General features: G+C 39.6%; 2 protein-coding genes across 9 annotated transcripts in view; both read left to right on the top strand.

The window, feature by feature from the left end:
• Positions 1-9005, top strand: part of PPIL6 (peptidylprolyl isomerase like 6) — a 33217-nt gene extending 24212 nt beyond the window's left edge. For 5 of the 8 annotated variants that reach the window (XM_019734962.2, XM_074333399.1, XM_019734959.2 and 2 more), the window contains one exon: positions 1327-3296. In XM_019734962.2, coding sequence (XP_019590521.1) covers positions 1327-1438 — 112 coding nt within the window. In that variant the 3' untranslated portion in view covers positions 1439-3296. Of the gene's footprint in view, positions 1-1326; positions 3297-3733; positions 4936-8856 lie in introns of those variants that run through there. The other 3 variants (XM_019734963.2, XM_074333401.1, XM_074333400.1) reach the window with 3 other exon arrangements.
• Positions 8937-23089, top strand: CD164 (CD164 molecule). Its single transcript, XM_019734969.2, has 6 exons — positions 8937-9224; positions 12138-12227; positions 13625-13693; positions 15160-15195; positions 19037-19081; positions 20557-23089. Exons 1-6 carry the CDS (start codon positions 9053-9055, stop codon positions 20721-20723), a joined length of 579 nt encoding a protein of 192 aa, XP_019590528.2. The 5' UTR covers positions 8937-9052; the 3' UTR covers positions 20724-23089.
• Positions 23090-27723: the final 4634 nt, after the last annotated feature.

Raw genomic sequence — 27723 nt, 5'->3', positions numbered from 1 at the left:
CTGGGCCTTATTTGTTCCCTTCTGCCTCCCTTCTGTCTGCCAAAATTCTGTTAAGGCTTAGGTCAGACACCTCCCCGATTACCCAAACCAAACTGCGTCTGTCCTCTTTGGCACACTGTGGACAGCACGAAGTAGGGACTGGGTCTCACTCATCTTGTGTCCTAACGTCTTGTGGAGAGGTGCACACAGGAGGTGCTCATTCAGTGTTTGTGAATCCAACTTGGAGGACGGGTTTCACATTCTCTTTGGACACAGATGAATCTGTCCATTTATCCTCCGCTTCTCATCCTCAGAAGGTACCTTGTGTCCTGCTCTGTATCATGGTTTCTAATCGATTGGGATGGCAAAAAACAGAGCCCAGAGGCAGACAGAGAGATGACTAGAGCATGGTCAGTGTCAGCACCGACTGTGTCCCTGTAAAGCTTCATGACATGGAAACCGCCCCTTCCCCTCAGCCACTGTCTCAACCAAGCATTGGCAGAGGGCACCGGTCCTGCGTTTAGGACTGTCTCTCTTTTAGTTGAGAGAACCATCAGAAGTTGAGCTCCACTCAAGCCACTAGCTCATGGCCTACGAATGTCCACAGAGATTCAAATTAGCATGGCTTTGAGCTGCCTTTTATTCATGTATCCAATGGATGTTGTTTAGATGCCTACTGTGTACCAGGCATTGTATTAGGCATGAGAGAATCCGAAAGAATCAAAGAAGCATACAAATGAACGTCATATTTAACCCTGGTAACTCCTATAAAGGAGAGGAGAGGAGGGGAACTTGACATAAGCAGGGGCTCTGGGAAACTTCCCCAAGGAATTGATGCCTGAGCTATGATCTGCAGGAAGGCCAGGAGGTGACCAGGCAGGGGGGTGGCCAGAAGCAAAGGAGACAGCTGTGGCAGAAAGGGCTCAAAGTGCTACTGAGGTTCTGACAGCCAGTGTGGCTGGAGCAGAGAGCAGGGGAGCCTGCTGCAAGACAGCCCTGGAGGGGCGTGGGCAGGCCGGCCATGGGAGAGATTTGTGGACTTTATCATAAGGATAATGGGAAATTGTTGAAGTGCTTTAAGCAGGAAGGTGAGATCAGATTTGCATTTTTTTAAGTTCATCCGATGGCAGTGTGGATAACAGATTGGAAGGGTCTCAGACAGATGTTGGGGAACCATGGCAAAGTGGACACATTCACATTTAGAGCTATTTAAGATATTTATGACAGACGTTACTTTCATTTGTAGGAAATACCCTTAGCTGAGCTAGATAGCACTCAATTTAGAAATGTGAGCTAAAGGTGAAGATTTATGACTGACTAAATTTTCCATTTTTAATTCTGTATTAGGCAGTTGATTGAAGGAACAGAAGTTCTTCAACAACTAGAATTGGTTCCAACAGAGAATGAAAGACCAATACCACAATGTACAATTATTGGCAGTGGAGAGTATTATGCCTGATTTTCATATCAATATTTTATGACAATTTATTATGTATCTGATCAGCTGTTTCTAGATTTAATTAAACCGTGCTTGATAAAATTTAATTTGAAAGCTGTGGCAGATGCCGTAGGTTGGCTCTCCCAGCACCCAGTATCTTCTCCATTCTCCTTTCTTGACTCTGCTGTACAGACTATAAAAGCAAAATACTCAATTTTCCAGCCTCCTTTGCAGCTAGGAGTGGCCACAGGATACCATTCTGGCCGGTAAGACAGGAGCAGTATAGCAGTGGTCCTGCCCTCCCCCCTTCATCCAGTCTTGAATGCAGAGAGGCTGGGGCCATGAAGGAAAGGCCAAGAGAACTGCAGAGATGTCAGCCCCAGCTCTGGAGCTGCCAAACCGATACCATCAACTGCCTATCTGTGGACTTCTTACTGTATGAGACAAACAGACCTGTTTATGTTACTGTTGGTTGAGTCGCCAAAACCATTCTTAGTTAAGCAGCAGCACCTAGTGGCCTTGGAAAATCCTAAAATATTTGTAACAGAATTTTGTTGTTGTTTGTAACTACATTTCTGCCATGAGAAACTAGGAGAAACAATAAAGAAAAAGAATTTATTGTAAAACTCCATTGTTTATACCTAGCATTCAGGAAAGGGTACACATGTTGGCTGTTGTTATAGGACACAAGTAGAATGCTTGTGTCTGAGCCATGCCAACCAAGTGTTTGGGTTCTGGTCCCCATGATGGTAACTCCGGAGATGTTATTAGGGACCCAGCTTTATAAGCTGCTCTGTGATCGGCGATTCTCAAACTCATGTCACCGCAAGAACTTTGTCAACTAGACTGCTGGACTGTCCTTGACTACTCGTTCTCTAGATGTGCATTCATTTAGCGCTCTCCCCGGAGGTTCTTATTTAGCCGCTGGGCACGAGTCAGTCATTTGGGAATCACGGCAAGACATGAAACTGGTCTCAGCCACCGCGTTGTAGTGGGTGGAGCGATTGGCTCTGTTAGTGGTGACTTTGCGTGCTGCTGCCACCACTGCTGCCACTGGGCTCCTGCTCTGCCCAGAGTCTTGGGGCTTTTCTTGCTCTGAGCAGAGGGTTTGTCTTCGAAGATGATCCTTGAGCCAATCTGATGGAGACAGGTCTGTCATTGAATTGGGTCTTACCGAAGGTAGGCATATGCTTTTTTTTTTTTCCTACTTTTTGAAATAATTATAGAGTCATGGGAAGTTGCAAGAATACGACAGAGCATTTCTGTGTACCATTCACCCCGTTTCCCCAGTGGGCAGACCTTAGCCATAGTAAATACAAAAAGAGGCAATTGACCTCAGTATGTGTGTGTGTTGTCATTTTATCATGTGTAGATTTGTGTGGCTGACACCACAATCAAGACACAGAACTTTTTCGGTGCCACAGAGACCTCCCTGGGGCTACTCCTTTATAGTCATACCTACTCCCCTGCCCCCTACCATCCCTAACTCCTGAAAACTGGCATATATACTTTTTTTATCGTTAAATAAAAGCTCATTGCTATATAGCATGTAGTTTTATACTAAAATCTGAGGTGGATGAGGAGAATGCATACTACCTTTGTCACATTCTCAACTGACCCAGAGGCAGCGTCGTGTTAAAAATGTGTGTCCTAGAGCCAGACAGGCTGGGTTTCAGTCCTGGCTCTGCCATCTCTGGCTGCAGGAACTCAGGCAAGAACTTCACTGTACCTCTATTTCCTCACCCCAGAACAGCAGTACCTACCACACAGGGCTGTTCAAGGAGTCAATCATTTGTATACAGGACCTAGATTAGGTAGGACTTGTTCTACTGGAAGTGCGTAAATGTGTGCTCAATAAATTACCAGTGGATAACCTTCAGAGTGTTGCCGAGGACCTTGTATTTTTAAAAGCTACTCAATGACTGACTAACAGCCAGACGTGGGAAACACTAAAGAGGAGCTGCCTCCTCTCCCTCTATTCTAAGTGTTTCAGCCAAGCGGAGGGTGCAGCCGCCAGGTGCTCTCTCTGGGCCTAGGGATGGGTTTCTCTGGTCACACTGGTGACGTCTCAAAGCGGGGGGAGCTGGACTTATCACAGGGTCTCTCACCAGCTAGTGAAGCATGTGATGAATAGAACTGATGCTTTACAGAGATCCTGGTTAAAACAAATTACAAGCATCAGTCATGTTACAACAAGCAGTGGAGCACTTCTTACTGACAATGAACCTACATATTAAGACATTAAGCATTTATGTGAAAGAACTGGGGTGTTTGCATGGGTGTTAGAAACTGATTCCAGCTCCCTTTATTTTTCAGCATAGCTGCAATGTAAAGGTGGAACGCTGCAAACTTTCTAAAGGATGGCAGCAAGTTCATGGTCCCTGTGTTTCCTGTCACTTTCCACTTTCATGCTGTATAGAAACTTGAACCACAGATCTATATATGCAGTGGTTCTTACTACCCCCATTTAAAGGTACACACAGTGATACTTTCGTATCAGAATGTATTCTGTATTTGAATGATTGGTTTGTTTAAATGTGTTGTTTGGAGAAACTGATTACAAAAGACTCAAAAACTTACCCCAATTAACTCCTAATATAAGATTGATTTAACCAAATTGAAAGACTTTGACTTGATTAAACAGAAGGAATTCTAGAGTTTTCCAAATCTACGAATAGAGAGTAAAGGCATTCTGACGATTTATACAAAATGTTAGTTATGTGACCTTGTCCTAATTGTTGATATGGCAAAGTCAACTACATATGCTGTATCTTACACTAAGCCATGCTAGTAAGCACTGTGTGATATCTGGACGTTTCTCTTCATTTGGGAGAGTTGAGATAAACATTGAAACTTGTATCTAAAGAATTTGTTTGCTCCAACTGCAGTGCCAGTTATTTGTTAATGAATGGTCTGACACCCTCAGGACCCCACACTCTGAGTTTTTACACTTTACACATATTTTAAATTAAGTTGTTTGTTTAAGTCCCAGCTATCTAGAAATGTAGCAGTCAAATCACTTAACTTTTCACTTTCCTCATTTGTAAAAAGAACAGAGAAGTAAAGAAGCTGTTAGTTCCCTTCTGGTTCTAATCACACTAGTGATTTTCTGAGTAAATTTATAAAATCAGTAACAATACTTTTATTTGTTTCGGGCTTCAGTTTCATTAGTAAAATGGTGGTACATCTATCTTATGTGGTTTGAGGTTTAATTGAGATAATGTGAAGACACTTCTCATGATGCTTGACACATGGCAGCTATTCAATAAAGTTTAGTTTTCCTTCTGGAATATCAACCCACAAAAGCCAGTCAAGCCGACAGAATATCATCATCATCATTTTAAAAAACACCGAGTCCCTGTTATGCTCAGTATTAGCTATTCTAACACCATATTTTCAATTGACTGAATTAATCCATCCTCAAAATTAAAACTGATCTCTATTATACCTTGTGACACTCTCTCCTTTATAGAAACTCATTTTCTTAAAACTACGTAGTGATTACGCTATCTACTACCCTTCCCAACATGGAATCCCAACATAAAACTGGTAAATCTAGTCAGTTCATATCTCAAATAAATTTTATACATCCTACAAAACAGTCATGACAAACTCAATGGTAACATGTACAATATAGATGACAAAGTTTGGTATTCGATAGGGGGCTTTGAAAATGTGAGAAATCGTAGGTTCTTTTTCTTCAGTGTGCATCAGAAATGCTTGTGCCTCTCAAAACACAGATTCCTAGGCCTCCCCCCAGTTTCTAATTCAGTGGGTCTGGAGTGGGCAGAAGAATTTGCATTGTTAACCTGTTTCAGGTGTTCCTGATGCTGCTGGTCTGGAGACCACACGTTAAGAGCCACTGGGATGTATTAATATTAAAGACGTAGATCTAGATGAGAGACCTGTGGCGTGCCGGTATGTGGCAGCAAGACGAAAGTTGTAAGACACTCAAGTGTGACACCAGAAAAGAATGAGGAAAAATGATGAGACAAACTGATTTTATCCAGGCAGCAGGGAGGTATGCAAACATTGACCAATCAGAAGGGACAGAGACGAGAGGCCTGGTGTAGGGACCTGAAGCTCCTGGCTGGATGGGAAGTGGGCCCTCCAGCTGCAGGAGAGGCACCATGGCAGTCTGGGGTCTTGGGGGAAGGACTGGGACCCTTGGGCTCCCCAGGGCAGCACTCTTTACCAGTCAATACAGAATCACTGGAGTATTTTAATAAGAACAATGTCCATTTGGGTGTGTTCTGGCTGAAAATCAGCTCTCCAAGACAGGTTGGGAGGAGCGCCCCTGATGCCTGGGCACAGGGGGAAGTAGTAGCTAATGCAGGCTATCGGAGAGCTCGAACTTGGGGGTTGTTCCTAAGGAATGAGTTAGAAAAAAAGGCTTCTTTCTGTTTCTTAGAGGACTAAGAAATATCACGCAAAAAGCTCTAGCACACCCAGGGTTTAAAGCAGAATGGAAATAAAAGTAAATGCGTCTCAGGTGCCAACCTAGAGAATCCAGGCTGGGCTCCACGACTCTTGCGTTGTTTGTATCCTGACTTTACATTTCTAAAACAAAAGAACCCCAAAGAAACAAAAAGTTTACAACAACATGTCTTGCTTGATACAATTTTGTGGACGATTCTCTATTAACTGTAGCAATGTAGAGGGGTAGACTAGTTCTCCACAGGTAATACTGTAAAGCAATCTTAAACTCTCATAGGTGTACACGCGTACACATGGATCTCGTTAAAATACAGATCGTGATTCAGGTCTGAGGTGAGGCCTGAGATTTTGCATTTCTAACAAATTTTTAGGTGGTACGAATGATATTCATGAACCACACTCTGAGAAGCAAAAGCAATGGTTTTCAACCTAAGTTGCAGCTTAGAAACACCTGGGGAGCTTTTAAAACTCTTGATGCCCAGGCATTATTCCCAACAACTTAAATTAGTACCCAGGCATCAGAACTTCCCACGTGGTTCCTATGTTCAGCCAAGGTTGAGAACTGCTCTAAAATGTAATGCTGTTCTCTGAAACCCTGGAACAGTTATCAAAGAAATATCCATAGTCAAAGTGGAATGCCTCCTAATGAGAACATCTGTAAAATTTTATCAATCCTAATCACCGTGCTAATAGTAAGAATCTGAATATACAGCTTTAGCTCACGATTAATCTTTGATTCATTACAAACTTTCTCTAACTTTGTTGAAATGTATTTCAATATTACCCGAGGTTTCACACACGTTGTTAAAATTGTATTATAGATGCCAGTTCTTGCTCTGGCGTGGTGAAAATGACTTTGGAAGTCTCCCTTGATCTAGCTCAACCGATGCCACGTGAAATAAAATAGCTGATGCTTTTCTAGTCTTCAAACGAGTGAAATGTCTCCTTACAAGGACTAACAAAAATCTGAGAACTAGAGGTGAACACCTAGATGACAAATTGTAAAACAATGGCCTCCACAGTGGGGTGTGTTCATCCTACAGTACACTGGGGTATGGGAAGAAAACAGAACTTCTATTATATTCTTAACCTTAAAAAGTTGACTAGTGCCTTCATTTGGCCTGGGTATCAGACGGTCATGTGCTAAATAAGTAATGTGTGAGAGGCATCCTGACAGAGGAGGAGACAGTCACTGTTTGAAGGCTGATGACGAGATCTCATTTATTCACTTGGCTGTACTCATGCTTCTGGCCATAGCTTGGATCAGTCAAAAATCATTGTAGTTTCCATCTGAGCAAATCTCCCACTAGTGTAGTCATTGTAACAAATGTCTATAGTCATCAAGGTACAGAAGGACCCCAGTGATTAGAATCTAGGGAGTTATAAAAGCTTTCAAATTTAGGCAAAAAGAAAAAAAGGTAAAGCGCTAACAAGAAAAAAATTCCTAGATCTCCTAAATTAAATTACAGCCCGCCCCAGGGTGAGAGGAAGAGACATGGGAAATTAATCAGTTGACAGCAAAAGGCCAAAACCCACAAAATACTACTCACATTTCTGAATGTACATTGAAACTTTGAATAGACTTCCAGTTTGCATCCTGCTCAGGCATAAACTTTCTGGAGGGTTGCCCACAACCAACAAATACTTCTTCCCATGGACTATTCACCTATCCTAGAACTTTCTCTGCTTCACCTTTTCCTGTCAGCCCTTTCATCTATATAGCCAGTGTAAATTCTTTCCAAACAACTTATTTCTGTCTGCTTCAAACTCATTGCATAAAAGTGCCCCTGTCAAGCTCATGATGGTACACATATTTGTCTTCCCCATAAAGCCCTGCTGCTGATGGCTCAGACTGCATGTCCCAGGCCTTGGTCCTTTTTCTGGTTAGCATATGGTTTAACAAGCCCTTTCTTTCAGTACGAATTTCGATCTCAAATGTTTTAACAGAGCTTACGCAGTCATCTTTTTTGGTGTTTTCATAGCAAAGCAGATCTCACAAAACCTAATTACTGTTCGTGTGTTATTTTACTAGGGTCGACTGTGTAACATTATCTGAGAAATACAAATAGTCGCAAACAGACATTAAATACTTAGCTCTTATCATCTAATTTTTACCGTGTACCACAAGCAGAGACGCACTCGTGAATGTGTGCGAGACCGGGCATCAGATGGCGCTCACGCTTACTGAAAGCCCGAGCAGCGACAGAACAGTAACAAGCATTTCGAAATCAAGACCTGACACCAAGCCGTCAGTGGGTTTTGGTCGTCACTGTTCTGAATCTGTTTCCTCACTTGAAAAGTGGAGGTAGGAACAGAACAGATGGATTTCCAGCTCAGATCGTCTCTGATTCTCTGACTGTAGTGGTGGCATTGACTGGCTGCTGCTACCGCGGGCTGAAGTGGCAAGAAATTCGGAAACGCAAGGTTGGGAAAGAGTGACAGAGGCAGAGGGTGTGCGGCTCTGGCTGGAAGGCAGAAGACCGCTCTCGGTTGTTCAGCGGCGCGGATCAGGAACCCCTTAACCACATGGTGTCTCCATTTCCCTGGGGAGTTCACGGGGTTGCATCCAGCAAAACGGATTTTCAAGGCAAAAATCGCGGGTCCTACCAAGGATCTACGCAAGACCTTGGGAATGCGGAAGCACAGCACAAGTCTAACTCCTGCTCAGGTTCTAGGTGCACCGCATGGAAACAACTTCCGCCCGAGGAACGCGAGTGGGTGGAGGCCCAACCCGGCACCGAGGTCACGTGGGGCAGTGGCATTACCGCCTCGCTAGTGGCTCGGGGGACGCCGTGCGCCACGTCATGTAGGTTATTCCATCCAAGCCAAGGTGGGAGCATTTCCTATCGCAGGGACGAGAAGAAGCCCAGTTGCGTCCTGTGTGGTGATCTTAGGGCAAATGAAATAGTTTCCTGTATTTCTGCAGCTTCATTACTGAACAGTCGCTTTGAGGGACAGCCTCCCTCGGCTTCTTCTCGACACCCTTGTTTCCCCTCCCTTAGGATTCCAGTTGGTATCTCCCGCGCCCCGCCTCCGCTCCGCGGCGCCCACGCAAGCCGTGGCCCGGGGTCCCTCACGTGACCCTAGCGTGCTCCCGCGGGGGGAGCGGAGTCTCGGAGGCGGCGCCGCAGGGGACAGAGGGACAGCCTGAGAGTTGTACGCTGCAGCTTTCGCCGGAACACCAGCGCGGAGGTCGTGATGTCTGGGCTCTCCCGCCAGCTGCTTTGGGCCGCCGCCTGCCTGGCCGCGCTCTGTGTGCTGACCGCGGCTCAGAACACCACCGTGACCCCGAACGTGACTTCAGCGCCCCCCAGCACGACAGCCCCGACGCCTGTGACGACCGTCCATCCAGTCACCACTCCAGTACCAGGTGGGCGCCAGCCCAACTGGCTTCCTGTGCTTTCTTGCCCGCCTGCCTAGCGGAGCTGCCCTCCCTGCCCCCGGTGCGCGGGGGGCCGGGGCGGGCCGCGCTCCGGAAACATGGCGGCCGGTCGGAGTCCAGCCGGGCCCGGCACGGGGTGGCCGGAGTGGGGGAGCGCCCCAGTGGGAAGGGGCGGCGGAGCCCCGGTGGCCGTGAGGCCGTTTCTGACCCCAGAGTGTCCCTGTCCGAGATGCTTTATATAATAAAAGAGCCTCGTAATCCCCCGCCTCATCGTAGGCACGGACGAGTGGACGTGGCGTCCTTCTGCGGTGTCAGCAGTGGGGTTGATTAGGAGGCGAGGCGACGCGCCTCCAAAGTTGGCGATGAGACCGAACTCCTTCTCCCTGGGGTTAGTCATTCGTCCACCCAGGTCCTCCGAAGAGAGGCATCTCCGGAAGTTGGCGAAAGAGGGAAAGGGAAACTGAAGACGTTAGTATTCGCTGGCGTCCCAGGCTTGCGTTTAACAAAATAAGTCGCCTGAGATTTAATTAACGTTAATTTTGCGGATGGGTAATGGGATATACCTGAGGTTTGAGCGTTTAATTAAACCTTTACACCCCATGCTATGTGCAAAGAACGAAAAGTACTCATTCGTGTACGTAGTGCTTCGTATATGTTTCTTTTAGTGTTTTTAGGCTAAACCAGAAGATAGGGGGTGAAACCTAGGCATTGGATGGAGATAAAGGAATTGCCGGGACCGTATGTTTAGTAGATAGTGAAACTGGGATTGGAACATAGGTCTGTCGATTTTCTAGAACACATCTTTTGTTAGGCTCTGCATTCAGCTGGTTGAGGCATACACTGAATTTTAAAGAATAAATTGGCAATGTCGTGACAATACAAAAAAAAAATACGGAAGTTAAATTCGAAATAGTAAGGTGGAACCTTAGATACATAAAACCTGAAATCTAGTGTGATTGGTTATTTCAGTTAATATTGGGTAAGGAGAACTGGCATCTTGACGGGAGAATTTCTGGTTTTTACCTTGATATCTTTTTCAGGCTGATCATGTTTTACAATGTCTTACCCAGTTTTTGCATTTTATAAAAGTTTTTAAAATATATACAGTAAACTTAAATGTTATTTGTTAGATTCATAAAGATGTAACGGTAAAATTCAGAAATTTTTAAATGAAGGGAAATTGCAGTACAATACTGGAAATTCTAACTGCACTGTTTTTAAGATGATAGAGCAGAATATGTTCTGCCTCCTGGTTTATTTGGAAGTTTCCTCTTAGAATTGTAGTTTTGAGGGTTTTTTGGTTTTTGTTTTTTTCCAAAGAGAAGCTTGGAAATACCAAGTTAATTGCTTTTGTGTAATTTAAATGCGTGAAAGGAGATGATTTGTTTTTTCTGTAAGTAGTAGTTGGGTAAGCTGCAGCTGGAAAGGTAGCAAGTTTAGTTCATTATAAATATCATTACTATGCTACCCAAACATTCATCATCAAACACAAAAGATTTTTAAAAACTGAGTTTTTATCTGTATACAATCCTCTGAAGAATTTATTTCTGCTTTGTGACCCATTCCCCTCCCCTCAGGGTACCACATATGTCCCAGTCTAATGAATACTAATGATAAAGTATTGAAATGCAATGTCTCTGTGCAGAACTATTGTTTTGTTTTGTTTTGTTTTGTTTTTTTAGGTATGGAGGAAGCGAACGAGAATGTTTTTTGGAGGCATCTATCTTCTAGGAAAATGGATAGAGCCCAATTCTATAGTCCATTTGTTTGTCCAGATACTGAATTGTAATTGGCCTTCTTTGAAGTCTTGTTTCTGGGCCATTTGGCTTAAATTATTGAAAAAGACCTTGCTAACTTGTTAAATTACACGTACATAAATGTAGCCGCCTTCAGATGTGTTGTCTATTTACCCTTCAGTCATGGAGGACCCTGAAAAGAGTAGATCAGTTAAGAATGATGAATCTGGTTTTTTCCAGAAATGGGTGTCATCAGAGCTTGGGTTCAACCTGTGGTTGAAATACATCTTTATTATTATTAAAAATTTTAGTGTCTCATCTGATGTTTTGGGGCAGTGATTTTCCTATGTGTATTGTTGGCCTTATAGTCTTTTTTCCCCCAATACTTTTATTTTTTTAAAGGATGCTTTAAAATGCCTCAAGAAATCCTGAGTGTCTTTGAAATAGTTGTCCTGTTAAAAAAAAAAAAAAAAGGTTGTCTAGGTAGGTACCATGAAGTACTGAGCGTTCCCACTAGCTTATTTCCCCCCCTTTCTTTTGACTTGACTTTTGGCTTCATATGTCGTTTAAAATTATTGGAATTTCTTAGCCAGTTTATAAAGATTTTTTTGTTCTTGTTTTTTTTGTGTGTGTGTGTGTTTAAAAAAAATCACATGAAATCTACCCTCTTAACAAATTTTTAAGTGTACAGTGTTCACTATAAGCAGAACGATGTACAGAAGATCTCTAGAACGTTTCATCTTGCATGAAACTTTATACTCATTGAACAGCAATTCTCCCGTTTCCCCTCTCCCCAGCTGGTGGCAACCACCTTTCTACTTTCTGCTTCTGTGTTTGACTATGTTAGATACTTCTTATAAGTGGAGTCATGCAGCATTTGTCTTTCTGTGACTGGCTAATTTCACTTAGAATAGTTTCTTCAAGGACCATCCATGATGTAGTGTATGACAGGATTCCCTCTTTTTAGTGGATGAATAATATTCCATTGCATGTAACACATGTGCTTTACCCATTAGTCTGTCAATAGGCTGTAAAGTTTTACCATTTCTCTGAATTAGGAAGTCTGATATTGGATGTAATGCTTACTGTTGTTTAAAAAAAATAAGTTATACAAATTCAAAATTAGATGCCAAGTAATTGATTGCATACATCTCCCTCACCCCAGAAATCTGTGAACACCACAACAGCTGTGTTTCCTGTGTTAATGCGAGCACTGATACTGCTAATACCTGCTTTTGGATGCAATGTAAAGAAGGTAAGAAACTTGGGATTGTTTTAATTTTGAGAATGCAAAACTATTTGGTTATAACATTTAAAAATACAGTACAGAGTATTCTTGAACATTTGAAAATTATGTAGGACATTTAGGACAGTGTGCACTATTTATTTTGCAAATCAAATAATTTTTCCTTTAAGGTGCCAATTGCTTAACACTGCCCCCTAGAATTATTTCCTCTGTCTCCCATTTCCTCCTACCTTTAATTCCTTAGACTTGACTATTAAGGTTCAATAGTTTTAAAGGAAGAGATTTTAGAGCTTTGCAGGATACACTGAAATTAGCTATGAAAGAAAGTTGTGAAAATTTCCACTGAAAACTTCCGCAGAAAAATGTTTGAGGCATTCATCTTCAATATGTCCTGTCCTGCTAGGTGAACTTTAAAGAGACCTTGTGAAACTTGGATACTTAGATATGGGAGAAGAATGAGGTGAAAAGAGAGTTGATTCTTTCTTGCGCTTTTGTTAAGTTTTAATGTTACTTTTAACTGAGGGATGAAAAGTTACATGGAGATAACTTTGAAATCCCGATTAGGTTTTTGCTAGAACCATAGGATTACAGTATATTCTGTTTTCTTCACGTAAGTTGATTGTATTTTTTTTCTTATAAGTAAAACTATCAGTTTTTTTATATATATATAAAGAAATAGCCAAAGCTACAGGTTAAACTTCTTTGTTCTTCATTGAAAGATTTAAGCGCTCTGGAAATTATATCACTACATAACAAAATTTAAAAACCTTTTAAAATTAAGGTATTAGCTTAATTTGGGGTCAAGTTTACTCTTTTGTTGTATAAGAGTCACTTTTTTTCTTTTACGGTTATAACGTGGAATTTAAAAGTGCACCCTTCCATGTTTGGCAGAGTTGGCAAGTTTTAGAGATTAAATGTCCTACTGCAGGATATGTTGGGGAAAACTTCCCCATGTTCTTGCTGTAAGTGTCCATCCAGGCAGTCAGTTTTAGAAAGTGTAGAAGACTAATGCAGAGATCTGGAACAGAGGACTTAGTGCCACCATCAGGGCACCGCCCCTGTTTGCTAAGCCTTTGTGAGATCCTGACAGTTGTCCCTACTGACTCAGCCCTCTTGTGGATTCTAGCAGGCTTCCTGGTACGTAGCCACACCACAATTCTGAGATCGAAGTGTTTCTGATTTATCTGTTCAGTGTGTTCATGTGGATTTTAAAAGGATAATAGTTGGAGAGATCCTGTGTAATATTTCTGAAACAATGGGAAAAAGAATTACAGAATTTTGGGTCAGTGGATGGACTTCCACAGTGCTTATGCCTCAGTTTGATGTTTGGAAGCAATCATGGAGCTTAGTAACAAAGTCAAAGATAATATAAGTAAGTGATTGGTGCTGTTTATCTTTCGTAACAGGTAAAAGCTACTGTTCACATAATTCAACAACCAGTTGCCAGGTGGTGAACAGCACAGACTTCTGTGCCAGTAAGTATTCACACTGGTTGCTGGGGAAGGTGGCCGCAGCCTGGTGAGGAAGACCATTGCTTAAGGAAGTCTTATTTCACTGTTTGGTTTGAAGCATTTCCATAATTCTAATCTTGTTAGAAATTTGAATATGAATAGTATATTTATATTGATTGCTAAAAGGACAATGTTTTGAAGCGTGGTTTAGTGAGTTGACTATATTGTGGAATGCTATAAGTACAGATGCTATTTCCTTTATTTTTTTTTTTATTTTGCTCTTCCAGAAACTCATTGTAATTTAGCCCCTCTCTTTATTTGCTGGGAGAACCTTTTTCTGGCAATTACTTGGGTATGATACTGGTGATTGTCAGTCTCCAGCATAGTTTGTCCTGTGGTTAAATGCATCCTCTCTGTATTCATCCATTTTCTGGAATTCAGTTTGAGGAACTTCATTACATTTTAACATTTACTCTTTGCCTGGGAAATAGTTAAAATTCTTAGATGAAACAGCTGATTTTTCAGAAGACTCTAATAAGAAAGTCAAACTCCTAATTTGGTACATAGATAAAAAATAGAGCAAAAGTTTTTTTGGAGAGTGTCCGTAACCTTGAAAAGACTACCTATGACTGTTTAATTTTGGTAGGAGTTTCCCCGTCCCAACTTGAACTTTGTAACTGAGAATTTCATCAGTATGAGATCAGTTACAACCTATGTAGAGTGCATGATATGGTGTAGGTGGTAAATGAACAAACACTTTTATAGTTATTTTAATGTGTGTTAGAAAAAGCTGGTAACTATACCAGACCTATGATTTCATGACAACATTGCTTAGAGACAAGAGTAAAACATTTTGAGAGATTACAGAAAAACTGAACAAGTAATTCTACTTATTTGATGTTGTATCAGTTAGAATTAGTTTTGGCTATGAAGGGACATAAAACCACAAATTACAATGGTTTCAGAAGTAGACTTAACGTTGCTGTCATGTAAAGGAAGTCTGGGTTCAGGTGCAGCTAGAGGGCTACAGTAGCAGCTCTACAACCGTTAGGGACCCAGGTTTCTTCTGGGTTTTTACTGTCATTACTCAAAAATGGCTTCGACCTTACTATTCTCCAAGGTGAGTTCTCATCTTTCAGCCATCTAATTGGTTTTTCTGCCAGCAGGAACCAAGGTAAGAGAAAGGCCCATATCTTCCTTACACGTACTTCCTAGAAGTTACACGTAGTAGAAGGTACCTAGCTGTAGGGGAAGCTAAGAAAAGTCTCTGCTGGGGAGAGGGAAATAAATGTCACTGAAAATTGGTGCTTCTGTTTCTAAAGAAGGGGAGACCAATATTGGGTGAGAGCAGCTGTCAGTCTCCTTGACAGGTGGTACTAAAACATAAAAATTGTAAAGTGGTACTCAAATGACTGCAGGTTAGGAATAGTGTTATAGATAATGATATTTTAGACATCTTTGACTTACAAGTTTGTTTGTTTTTTAAATAGTGCCCACGATTGCTCCTTTGCCAACCAATTCTACAGGTAATACAAGATAATTGACTCTTTTCCTTCTTTTCCTCCTTTCAAAATATTTAAGCATTCTTGATGGATAACGTTTTAGTAATTAAAGACCTAAACGTGTTAGTACAATTTTGAAAATTAGTAGACATATTTAGTCTTGGCCCACGTAATTGCATTAATGTGTACTGTTTGTGACAGTGACAAACAACTTCAATATTTCACATTCATTGAATCTGAGTGGATTTGCTGCAGCTTGTACATTGAATCCGCAAACTGATTTTTGTGGATTTTGTGGAAAACTTGGGAAATATAAAAGCGTAAAGGAAATTAAAATTCCCTATAATTCTCATCATCCAGAGGTAGACCAAAACGTTTTAAGTGATTTAAGTTTTCTAGTCTTTTCTATGTGTATATCTAAATAAATAAACTTGATATGAAATTGGATAATGTGTACCTGCACATTGGAATTATTTCCCTTTTACTGCAGGCATTGTCGTACACCCTTTACCCATCCTGCTCTTTACTGAACAGTTAGGTTGGAACATCTTATAGGGAAATATTTACTGTCATCTCTGATAGGATTGATTCGAACAGCATCCTAAGTCAGAGGATATGATTATTACAAGTCTCAATACTGATTGCTTTCCAGAAAGATATGCTTTTCATTCCCATCAACAACTTGGAAGTTTCTCACCACATCTTCAATAGCATTAGATAGTATCTCCTTTTAAAAATCTTCACTAATTTGATAGGAAGAGTAAATAATTAGAAACATCTTCTCCAGTACAAGTACTAGGCTAGGTGGTAGGGATAGAGACAGAGTGAGACAGCATTTTCACAGTAGGAACTGTGAAAGAGGTCGGGAAGCACAGTGTGTTAGGGATTTGTAGGAAGGTATGTGTGTTGAGTAGCGTGGCACATATGGTGACAGCTTCTTGAAGATGTTAACTGACCGAGTCTTGAAATTGCCCTGGTAAGAGAATGAGGAGAGTTTCCCAAGCAGAGTAGGGTGGTCACCACATGTTAAGCAGATGTAAAAGAGTAGGATGAGGTCAGGGAATTGCATTTGGAGTGTCCAGTACGAGGGGAGGAAGAGTGAAGCTGAGCAATCTGCTAGTCAAGAGCCATATTTGAAGCATGTAGGTCATATGATGAGACTTGCATTTTTAATAAAATGACTTATTCTGACAATGTGGAATGGAGATTGGAAGGAGAGTGAACACAGCGGTTACATAACATCGCAGTAATGGGAAGAGTTGCAGATGTGTGCAAGTAGGCCTAGGAAATAGAAGGCAGAGGACATGGAGATTGAAGTGATGGGAGCATTCTCAGCTAAAAGTACAGATAATCAGTGGAGGCCGTACGTAGTGCAGTCCACTGGGGCAGCTCTTAGCTGAATAGGGTTTGAGGGCCAAACTCTAAGGAACGATAATGTCTAAGGGGTGGGAAGAGGATTGGAGAGGAACTGAAAAGTAAGAAAGCCCAGAGAAGAATGGCGCAGAAATGGTGCATGTATGTTTTAGTTGTAGGTTTTCAGAGGAAGGCGTGGGCACATGCTGTAACAAGGACAGAAACTCATTTTGAAAGGCTTAGGCAGTGGGGAGCTAGCTTGTACCAGCTTGTGCTGGTCAGTGTGCGTAGCTCTTTCCAACTGCACGGTCAGTGACACCATGTTGGTAGCTTGAATTACGGCTACAGTGGAAATAGTCACACCATGGAAATCTGCAAATGCTACGAAACTTATTTTGGAGAGCACACAGTGGTGTGCTCATAAACCTTCAGCATCCATTAGAAGTCATTGGTTAGGAGGGTATTAAAGGTTGATTAAAGCAGAGATGTTGAGAGAAAACTAATTCTCAACATAAAAGGTGGGGTGTGAACAGAAAGGGACAGAGGGGAAAATGATTTCCCCCAAACCATTGTGGGTCCACTTTTCATTTCTTCCTCTTGAGTCTTGATGCAATTTCTCCTTGCTTCACCCTGGGTTCTCCTGTGAGCTACCATGAGTCTCTTTTTTGTTTTCTCTGTTTCTGTAAAGAAAGCCAGGGCTTGCTGGCAGAAAATGCATCAGTTGAGTGACAGTTAATGGTTAAAACAGCAAACCCTTATAGGGTCTCTTTCCTTATACTGCTGATGAGAACAAGTGAGAAATTAAGGGACTGTTAAAGAAACAATGCAAAGAAAATCTGATCTGTAGAAAGGTATTCAGTGGGGTTAATTATAACAGTCTTCTGCCAATACAAATAATATAAATATTAAAAACATAAATATAAATAATATCTTACACTAGAATGACTCAATTATGTCAGAAATGTAGTGGAAAACATATTAAGTGGAAAATAAACTATCAGGTAGTTCTAGTACAATTTTTTTGTTATATACATGCCTAGAAAAGTAGCTGGCAGGAAAAAACATGTTAATCAGAGTGATGAGATTACTTAAATGTTATTACTGTATTTTCTAAATTTTCTATCACCAATAGCAGTTTTTATAACCTATGAATTATTTTTTTAAATGAAAGGAACTTATAGTAGGTCAGTGGAAGTATATTTCCGAAGCAGTGCCTGGTTTTGAAAACTTTGTTAATATAGTACTTTGGTGAAAAGTAGAAGTGTGTAAATGTTTTGCCCATTTACAAAAAAAGAATTAATTACTATGTTCAGAGGGTGGGGAGTGAGAACCAAATAGTAAATTTGTGAATTTTTTCCCCTAACATTGTCAGGCAAAATTAGTAATACTGTTACAAGTTTGAAAAATAATTTGATATGTCTAATTTGTGAAGTGTAATTTTTTGCAGTTACACAGAATGTATAGGGAACAAAAACTTCAAAGGGATTATAAATCTTAAAATAATCACACCCTCTAACCTGGGGATTCTGTGTAGGAATCAGTCCTATCAGAGATGAGAGCGAATGTTTCCCTGTAAGATGTTCATAGCATGGAGGAGTGAGAGGTGACCTAACTCTCACTGTCCACCTAGAACAGGGTGGGTAAAATGTACAGCAGTGAGAAACAAACGGACACAAAGTTATGCCATCCGTATTATTAACACATCATTTATTGGTATCCATCAATAGTGTCAGTACTAATGGAAGTCTCTTAGTGTAGTGCTTTAGTTCCTAAAAATGTTACAGTCGGTCTACTCTTCCCATGAGTGTACATTTCTTTAGAGGCATCATCAGATCATTATTTGAGCTCTCGTAGTAGGGTAGACTAGTGTTGTCCTAAACTTGGGCTCTTTTAATCTAAAATGGGGGAACTATGGCCCCAGGGCACCTGTTCTTTCAAGTAAAATTTGATGGAAACACAACCATGCCCACTTACTTGCATGTTGTCTTTGGCTGCTTTTGCACCACAGAGCGCACAAAGCCTAAAATAGTTACTTTCTGCCACTTTAAGAAAACTTTGCCAACCCCCTGAAATGAAGAAGATAAGCCCATCTTGATACCTATGTAAGAAATACTGAGTTGCACTTGTTTCTGACCTTGACTCTTTAATAGTTTTTGTCTTAGAAGCGGTTTTATAAAGAACCTATAGTTCCCTCACCTGAACACTGATTATTGCCTTTTTGTGTGTCTTTTTGCAAACTTTATCTAGGTGTATATATTGATTTTACATGTAGATGTTAATTAACATGGATACAATTTTATGATTGCTTAATGTTATAAAATATATTTAAAAGCTAGTATTCTGGATGTGTAGGTTATGTTAGTGAACCATTAACTGAAATTTGGCCTTTATTCTCTAAGAAACTGAAAGCATGTTGAAGTTGGTGGCATTATTTTAAAAAGATATAATAGATGCTAGATAACTAATAAGTTTAGAAATTAAAGTTTTTAATACATTTTTTTTTACATTCCAGCTAAAACCACAACTAAGCCTTCCTCTCCCACAACTGTTGTGCCAGGTAATTGAGGTTTTTAATACTAACTCCGAGGTAGGATGTGTGTGTACTGTTGCCTTTTACTATTTCTGCCGTCCTTTTCCAATTTTTTTTCATGAATGGTTATGAAGTGAAACTCATCTCTTATATATAGAGGACCATAATAGTTGGCTGTTAAATCAATAATAATGAGTTTGCTGAGTCCTCTTCTAGTTTTTTAATGTGTAACTGCATTTGGCATGATACGTTGGAATTAAATGATAATGTTTTCCCCAAACCCTTTTAGTACAACTTGTAGGTGAAATCTAATTTCTTATAACTTGAAAACCATGGTAATTTGAGTGCAGATAATATAGCTAGCCTTTTTACTGAGAAATATGTAAAGAGCCAGATCACCACCAAACATGCACCTTAGCCGTATTTCTTACCCTTTCTTCTATTCCTTTATAACTCTTGAAAGTACATGTGAAAATTAACTTTTTATTAATGATTTGACATGTCATATATTAAGTTATATTTAGGTTATGTTATAGGCCATAGTAGGTACACAGGTTAGGAATTCTTCCCTCTATTAATATTTAAAATACTATTGTTTTGATTCTGATGAATCTTTTATAATTTCTGGATTCTTTTGGCTTCATTCTTGTGCTACCTTTCTCTCAGTTTCAATGAAGCCATTCTGTCTTGACAAGAAGAACTACAGAACAGTTGTAATTAATTTTAAGGCAGGCCAACTTACTGTACAGCTACCAGAACCAGTGTTTATTTGATAATTCTGTTTAAGAAAGAGTAAAATTTCTTCTAAGTATGAAAAATTGCTTTTTATTAAAGTGGATGGTGCTCCATTTGAAATGTTTTACTCCCTGAAATTTTTGTTTTGTTTCCTCTTGAAACATTTCACTCTCTGAAAAGGAATTCAAATTTTTATGCTTTTTTTCCCTCATGACTTGGTAATACTTTCTCATAATGTGAAATCTGCAGAGTAAGATTTAAGATACCTTTAATAACAAGTTCTTTTGCTTGTTGGAGTTATAAATTGCAGATGCTTAAGATTATTTTTGTAATTTGAAAAATTGCAACCAAATTTATTTACCTTATATATTTAGTAAAATTCAAAAGTTGTATGAATTTTCAACACAAATATTAATATTTACTCTAGCAATTAAGTAAAAATATATAGTCTGAAGAATTGCAAATTTTTAAAGTACTTCAGATGTTCCCAGGGCATAATTTATAAACCAGGAGAGTCTTTTTCTGCCATTTTCATTTTTGAAATTGTATAGCAGCATTGACCACTTGATATCACTGGACAGAATGAAGAATGGGATTGATAAATAATTGTCTTCCTCAATTAGAGCTGAATTCTAGCTGTAAAGACTTGACTCAAAAGGAAATACTTTATAGAATTTAACACTTGGCAAAATAGGAGCTCAGGTGGGTCTTGAAATTATAATAGAAGATCATGAGATTTATTACCATTATTTCTTCTGTCTTAACAGGTACAACTAATACCACTTTAACTCCAACTTCACAACCTATACGGAAGTCTACCTTTGATGCAGCCAGTTTCATTGGAGGAATTGTCCTTGTCTTGGGTGTACAGGCTGTAATTTTCTTTCTCTATAAATTCTGCAAATCAAAAGAACGAAACTACCACACTCTGTAAACAGACCCATTAAATTAACAAGGACTGGCGTATAACTCACTGAAACCAAAATACTATCTTTCAAGATATCCCACATGGAAGACGCTATTTCAGGATCTTTAAATTTTCCAAGGATGCATATAGGATATTTTGGAACATCGTCCTTGAAGAAAAATCAGTTAAATCATTTTGCTCAACAGGAATATTTAAATTACTCTGCATGAATCCTGTGGCTGTCTTCTTTTATTTTAAATGGCTGCTGCTGTGGGATTATGTTCTTTTTTCTTGACATGCCAAATGTAACTATAAGTGATGGAAAACATTGTCCTGCGCAGAAAACCTCATGACTCTTTTGGCAGTTTAAATTTAGTCATTTTAAAGCCTGAAAGCTGCATTATTGTCATCCTAACTCAGGATGTAGTTTAGTGACCAGAATTGAGAAGAATGTGCCAAATGAGCATTAGTCAGATGGATTTGGGGCTGTCATTTCAAAAGTGGAATAAATTTTTAAATTTAGTATCCTAAGAGTAACTATCCTTAGAGTAAAATTTTGTGCTTGGTAACAGTTATTTTTTCTACATTAGAAATAAGATGCCACATAGGGAATTACATTCCAGATTTAAAGAAAGGAAAGAATACAAACCATTAAAGTATAGCAGGTTATTGTTAATACTTGTAAAGCACCTTATATCATCAAGAAAATAAAGAACAGTGCCTTAAAAGACAGACTGAAAGGTACACTGTAACTTACAATGTTTGGGATTTGTCGTTTCTCATTAAGGAAGGTAAAAGTTTGGTCTGAGGATGTAACTGTTGACGTGAGCAGTAGTAAACTTGCTTTTAGATAACACACTGTTAGTATTTAATTGAAAACCTATTTTATTTTAGACCTGAGTAACTTAAACTAAAGGATGTTATGCAAAGTTGAAAGCCTTCAGATATTGAACCTCCCAACAATTTTCTTACGGCTGTTAAAAAGTATATAGAGATAAATTGATTTAATTATATTTTCCTTTGTACTTCATAAAAGTATCCTAACACTGTTGTACCTCAAAAGGATTTCCACCAAGCTTTCTTGAAAAGTAACTTCTTTCATGAAGCAAAAAGGAAATTATAAGTTGTTTTAGAATCATTTACTAACTCTTTAAGTGAGATAGTTATTTTAATAAGTTTTGAGACTGTAAATATGACCAGTGTAATTTCAGAAAATTGAAGGATTTTTTGGTTGATTAGATTATGGTCGATGTTTAATGATGATTGATTGCCCTGGATAAACGGATTGTGCTTTTTCTTTTATTCCTCTTCCATCCTTCCTTCTTAGTTTTAATTCCCGCAGTATAGTAAGCATGCGTACTTTTATTTCTTTAGTTTTCTTAGTTTTAGAAGGATACTTCTTGCCTTTGACATGCTGGGTTAGTTTCAGAGGCTTAAATTAGTTTAAAATGAGCTCTTTTCTAGATCAATAAAGTTTTTTTGTTTTAGTTTCATTAGCCTATAGTGGCTGAGTTTAGCCCTTGGTTTTCATTATTTTATAGTAGTAATGACAGGTTGCTTCGGTCAATTTCCTAAGCCAAAATTCCTTGCATTTAGATAATTAGAGGTTCTTAAAATGAAGATTTACTGGTTTTTTTTGTTACTTGCTGGTACAGTTCAAGTTTGTTTTACTTGCACATTTGTACATATACCTAATGTTTTCAAGTGCCTTAATTGTTTAAAATCTCTGGCTTCAAAGGTTTTTGGGAAAAGGTAGGTTTACTTCACATTTTTGTGTTTTCTTGAGTAGTAATCTAGGTACCTCACAAGAAATTTTTATTATGGTGCCATGGCTGTTAGTTTTTAGTGAGTGCTATAACATACAAGATTCATTTGAAAGTATGCAGAATTTTCATTCCTCCCAAAGTGGCAAAAATTAGCTACAGTGGCATAATTGTCATTTACCTAGATACGAATGCCTTGTCACACGTTAATGTCAACACACAGCAATTTTTGTGAAAGAATATGTAGCTGATGAAGCGTCTCATTTTCTGTCATGTTGAGTACTGCTCTAACAAGAAAATCATATGAAACTAGTTAGATTTTGCAAGAAGAGCTCTTACAACAGAACTCACAGCCTGACCTCCCTTTCGTTTAGCAGTTTAGTATCTGGAGCCATTAATAATTTTTGGGTTTTTTTAATCCAGAAGGTATATAGAAACCTTTTCAGATTTTTCATCTGATTTGTTCATGCAGATGTAGTTATATCAAAATACCTTATTTTACCTTAAGATATTTGTTGCACAGGCAGACACTGCTGTATTTAGAAATTTCTATTTCAGTTCATTAAAAACTGCAAAACCAATCTGTATCATGTTATCACTGATTTAAAATAAATCTACATGTTTATTGAATCAGTCTGTTCTTTTTATTAACTGAAGTATGTTTTTGCTTTTTAATTATGACATTTAATGCTAGTGAATTTATCAGTCTGTTTGAGGATGGGTTGTCTGTTCAATTTTTATTGTTTGCCAAGACCAGCAGATAGTAACTAAGGTACATATTCATCAGTGGAGAACAGAGCCTTAGAAATGATAGCTGGAGGGAGGACTTGGTATGTCTGTGTGAGTGACAAGCAAGTTGGTCTTCCACAAATCAGTAGAAATTCACTTAGGCTCTACTAAGTAATGAACTTACAAGACTGCCATTTGTTATAAATCTGAAGGGCTTATATGTAACTGCCTTTTTAGTTCGGATTGCATGTAAAGTAAAATTGGCCTTCTGTTTAGAGTACTTGGTATAAATATCTAGTACTAAGCCACATGCTAGTATGTGAAATCAGGTACTTTAGGTCCATGTTTTGGCTAAGATTATATTAAATCATAGAATTTGGACTAAGAAGCGAGAATACTCCCCTATAAGCTTTGAAACCCAGAAGAGTGGACCCAGTAATTTTGTCGTAGAAATTAGGAACTTTTGGTTTCATATCAGCCTTATATATTGTGAAGTTTGGTAAATACAAAACTGCCAAGCTCGAAGTTGCCTAAAATGTTGCTAGAAGCAAATTATTTGAAAAGAATGGGATTCAAAATAGTTTCTTTAGATGATACAGCCCTGTATACTTAACACCCATGTAATTACCATTTCTTGTGTTCTCCATTATTTTACTACTGGTAATTTACCTTGTGTCTATAGAATGTCCTTTAACCTTGAACATTTCTAGTTATGATGGTACAGATATCGTTGATGAATTCTGAGTTTTTGTGTCTGCCTTTGTTTTTGAAAGTTGTTTTCATTGGATATAGAATTCTAGGTTGACTTTATTTGCTTTCAGCAGTTGCATGATCTTGGTCTACTGTCTTCTCATATTTTCTCCCATGAGAAATCTTTCATCTTTGTCTTTTGTTCCTCTGTCTATAACGCCTTTTTTTCCTCTATTGCCTTTTAAGATTTTTCTCTTTATCACTGGTTTTGAGCAATTTAATTATGATTGCTATACTATTGTTTCTTGTGCTTGGGGTTGGTTGAGTTTCTTGGATCTATGGTTTTCATCAAATTTGGAAAATTTTCAGCCTTATTCAAATATGTTTTTGTCCTCTCCCTTCTCTGGTGGAAACTCTACACAGGCTGCTACAAGTTGACCCACAGATCACCCATGCACCATTTGGTTTTTTTAAAAATCTGTTTCGTGTAAAATTATTACTGTTTTTGAGTTCAGTGCTAAGGCTATGTGTTTTTCATTTCAGATGTCTTCATTTCTAGAAATTTACTTGGGTGTTTTTATGTCTCTACATACTCAGTCTTTTTAGTTTTTGAACATACAGGATAATTTTTAATGCCCATGTCTGCTAATTCAGTTTTGGTTTTTGTTTTTTGTGGGGTTTTTTTGCTTATTAATGGGCCATATTTTCCTTTGCATGCTTGGTAATTTTTTATTGCATACCAGATGAAAATTTTAACTTGTTGGGTGCTGGTTATTTTTGTTCTGGAACATAAATACTTGAAAACAGTTTGGTCCTTTCAGGTCTTTGTTAGGTGAGAGCAGAGCAGCATTTGTTCTAGGGCTCATTTCCCCCAGTTCTGAGGCAAGACCCTTCTGAGTATCCAGTGCCCTATGGATTGTGAAGCTTTCTCGTCTGGGCTAGTGGGAGCAGGCTCTAATGCTAGCCTTGTGGGGCTCCAGGGACTGCTTCCTCTAAACCTTTCCCCAATGTTGGGTATTCTGCCTCACGTGCTTTGCTGACAAATACATTGCTGGGTACTGGAGGGCCACCCTCTGCAGATCTTTGGAGTTCCTCTTTTCAGTGGCTGTCTCCTTGGTCTTCTGCCCTGGGAACCTCAGCTGCCTTCATCTTCCTGGACTTTCAACTCTTACCTCCTCAACTCAAGTCTAGTAGGCTCAGCCTGGGTTTCCCCTTCCGGCATCAGCGTTTAGAAATTCAATACAGGAAGCTAGGTTAATACTAGTTTCCTGTCTGTCTGAAGACCAGTGTATTGAAAAATATGGTTTCATATGTTTTGTCCAGTTTTCAGTTGTTTCAAAGTAAATCCAGTCTTATTTAATCTTGGCCAGAAGAAAAAGTATAAGATGGGGATTTTAAAGTCTCAATCTTTGTTCAAATAATACATGACTACACATTCTTAATCCTCCCCACCCTGACTCCCAGTAAACCATTAGAAATAAGGTACAAGTCTCCTTTGACCATCTTCTTGCTTGCCCTCCTCCACTTTCCAGAAGTAATTACTGGAACTAGTTCGGTGTTAAAACTACCCCTTCCCCAACAATTTGTATACACATAACAATATGTACCCTTAGAAAATCCATAATTTTTTTCTTTTTTGACATCCTGCAACATTTATTTTCACTTAAGTACTTGGAGATCTTTCCAAGTTAGTGTATGTAGCTATATCAGGTTGTTAAATTTTTTTTACCAACAATTTTGCAGAGAATATCCTTGTACCTGCTGCCTTGTTTACGTGTGAATATTTCTCCAGCGTAAACAGAATTGGAAAGCTGTATCATAGGGTTTCCACTTGAAATTTTTTAACACATAGAGATTGCCTTACAATTCCCACTAGCATGATTTCACAATGTTTTCTATATCCTTACCACCAGATATTGGCAAAGTTAAATTTTAATATTCTGGTAAGATTTTTTACTTGGTTACTATCATTAACTTGTACTTCCTCTGAATTTTCTGTTTTCCTTAACAATTGGGGTGTTTTATTTTTATCTTAAAGTATACTAAATGTTAATCCATGGTTCGTAGATTTTCTTTAATCAGTATTTTCTAGTCTTTGTCTTTGATTAGGTGTCTGTATCAGAGAGAGACACACACAGAGAGGGAGAAGTCATCCAAGGTTGTGCAGGGTAAACCACGCACGGGTAGGAGGTGCCACACCAGTGACACTCCACTGCTCCACTGCTAAGCTACCATGTTTCCCTGCAAATAAGACCATGTTTCCCTGCAAATAAGACCTAGCCGGACAACCAGCTCTAAAACATCCTTTGGAGCAAAAATTATTTCCCAGTCCAGTTGCCATTGTTAGTTGCAGGGGGTGCAGCCCACCATCCTTTAGCGGGAGTCGAACCAGCAATCTTGTGGTTGCGCGCTGCATCCAACTGAGCTGTCTGGGAGCTGAGCGGTAGCTCATTGACTTCATTCTAGTTGAGGGCACAGCCCACTGGCCCATGGGGGAACCGGTTCCCCCATGTTAGGAGCATGACACTCCAATCTCCAATCACCTGAGTCACTGGGCTGGTGCAAAGTCCTCCCCCCTCCCCCATCGTTTCTCAATCTAGTTGAGCTCTAGAACACAGCTCTCCCAGGCTGAGACAGCCGCTCACGCTGGCCACTGGTCACTGGCCCCTCATGGCAGCACACGGCTACTCTTGCCAGCTGCTGCCCAGTGCCAGCTGCCAGCCACTACACACTGGTGGCTCATGGCAGCCCAGCTCCAGGGGTGCAGCTCCCTGGCGCAGCTCACTGGCCCATGTGGGACTCGAACCGGCGGCCTTCGGCGTTAGGAGCACGGCACTCCAACCGCCTGAGCCACTGGGCTGCCCCGGCTGCTATAGTTTCTCCTTCACCTTTACTATTGGGTGTGGAAGAGCATGAGCACCTGGCGAATCCCGTGTCCCAGAGATAGTCATCCCCTCCATTGCGACCACATCCAGGGTCTCTCCAGCACCTCTATTGACAAAGCTTAACATTTTGCCATTTGGCAAAGAACTATTTACAGGGTCCAGATTTGTTATTTCACAGCAGACCATTAAAGATAAATTTGGAGCTGAGAGGTCATAAATTGATAACTAGTACCATACCTTGTCACGTTGAGTTTTTCGTTCTGATATCAAAGTCATCAATTTACCTCTTAGCTTCTGTTTTTTGGCTCCATTTCAGAAATAAATTTGTATGTATGTCTGTGTGTGTGCATATAGATCTTTAATCCATTCAGAGTTCACTGTGTATGGTGTAAGGTGATCATTTAACCTACTTCTAATAAACTCAACCTTCTTAATTTGAAAAGCTACATATACCATATATAAACTTACGTAAATATGTTTCTGTGGTCTCTTAAGACTGTTCCATTATCTAGTTATTTATTACTTTACCCAAGATAGATTTTCTTGTCTGAACAAAAAGACCTGGATTGCAACTTGACGAAAGTCTGTAGAGGGTTTTGGCATTTGTAGGAAGAATAAGAAGGCTGTGAAGGAAAGATGGTGTTCTTAAGTGACACAAATAGAAATAAGTGCTTTGAAGTTTATTGGGATTAATCTCTGTTCTAGTTTTCTGCTTTGAGTAAATACTGCTTAGCAGCAGTGCCCTCTTTCCTGGCTCTTCTACCTAATAATAACTCTAGAACTCAGACTGAGAGGCTGCTGGTTGACCAGCGGCAAAGCCTAGGTCGTAGAAATGCAAATCAACTCTTGTGTTTTAAAATCTAGGGCCAAATCCTACTTCACCCAGAACATTCAAGGTGTGATGGTCTCAGTCCTTCCACACTATCGTCACAGATAATAAAAATTAGATAAGAGGTTTAG

This window comes from Rhinolophus sinicus, linkage group LG05, assembly GCF_036562045.2.
Source record: "Rhinolophus sinicus isolate RSC01 linkage group LG05, ASM3656204v1, whole genome shotgun sequence".
Lineage (NCBI taxonomy): Eukaryota > Metazoa > Chordata > Mammalia > Chiroptera > Rhinolophidae > Rhinolophus > Rhinolophus sinicus.
This window is presented reverse-complemented; position numbering and strand designations above follow the sequence as displayed.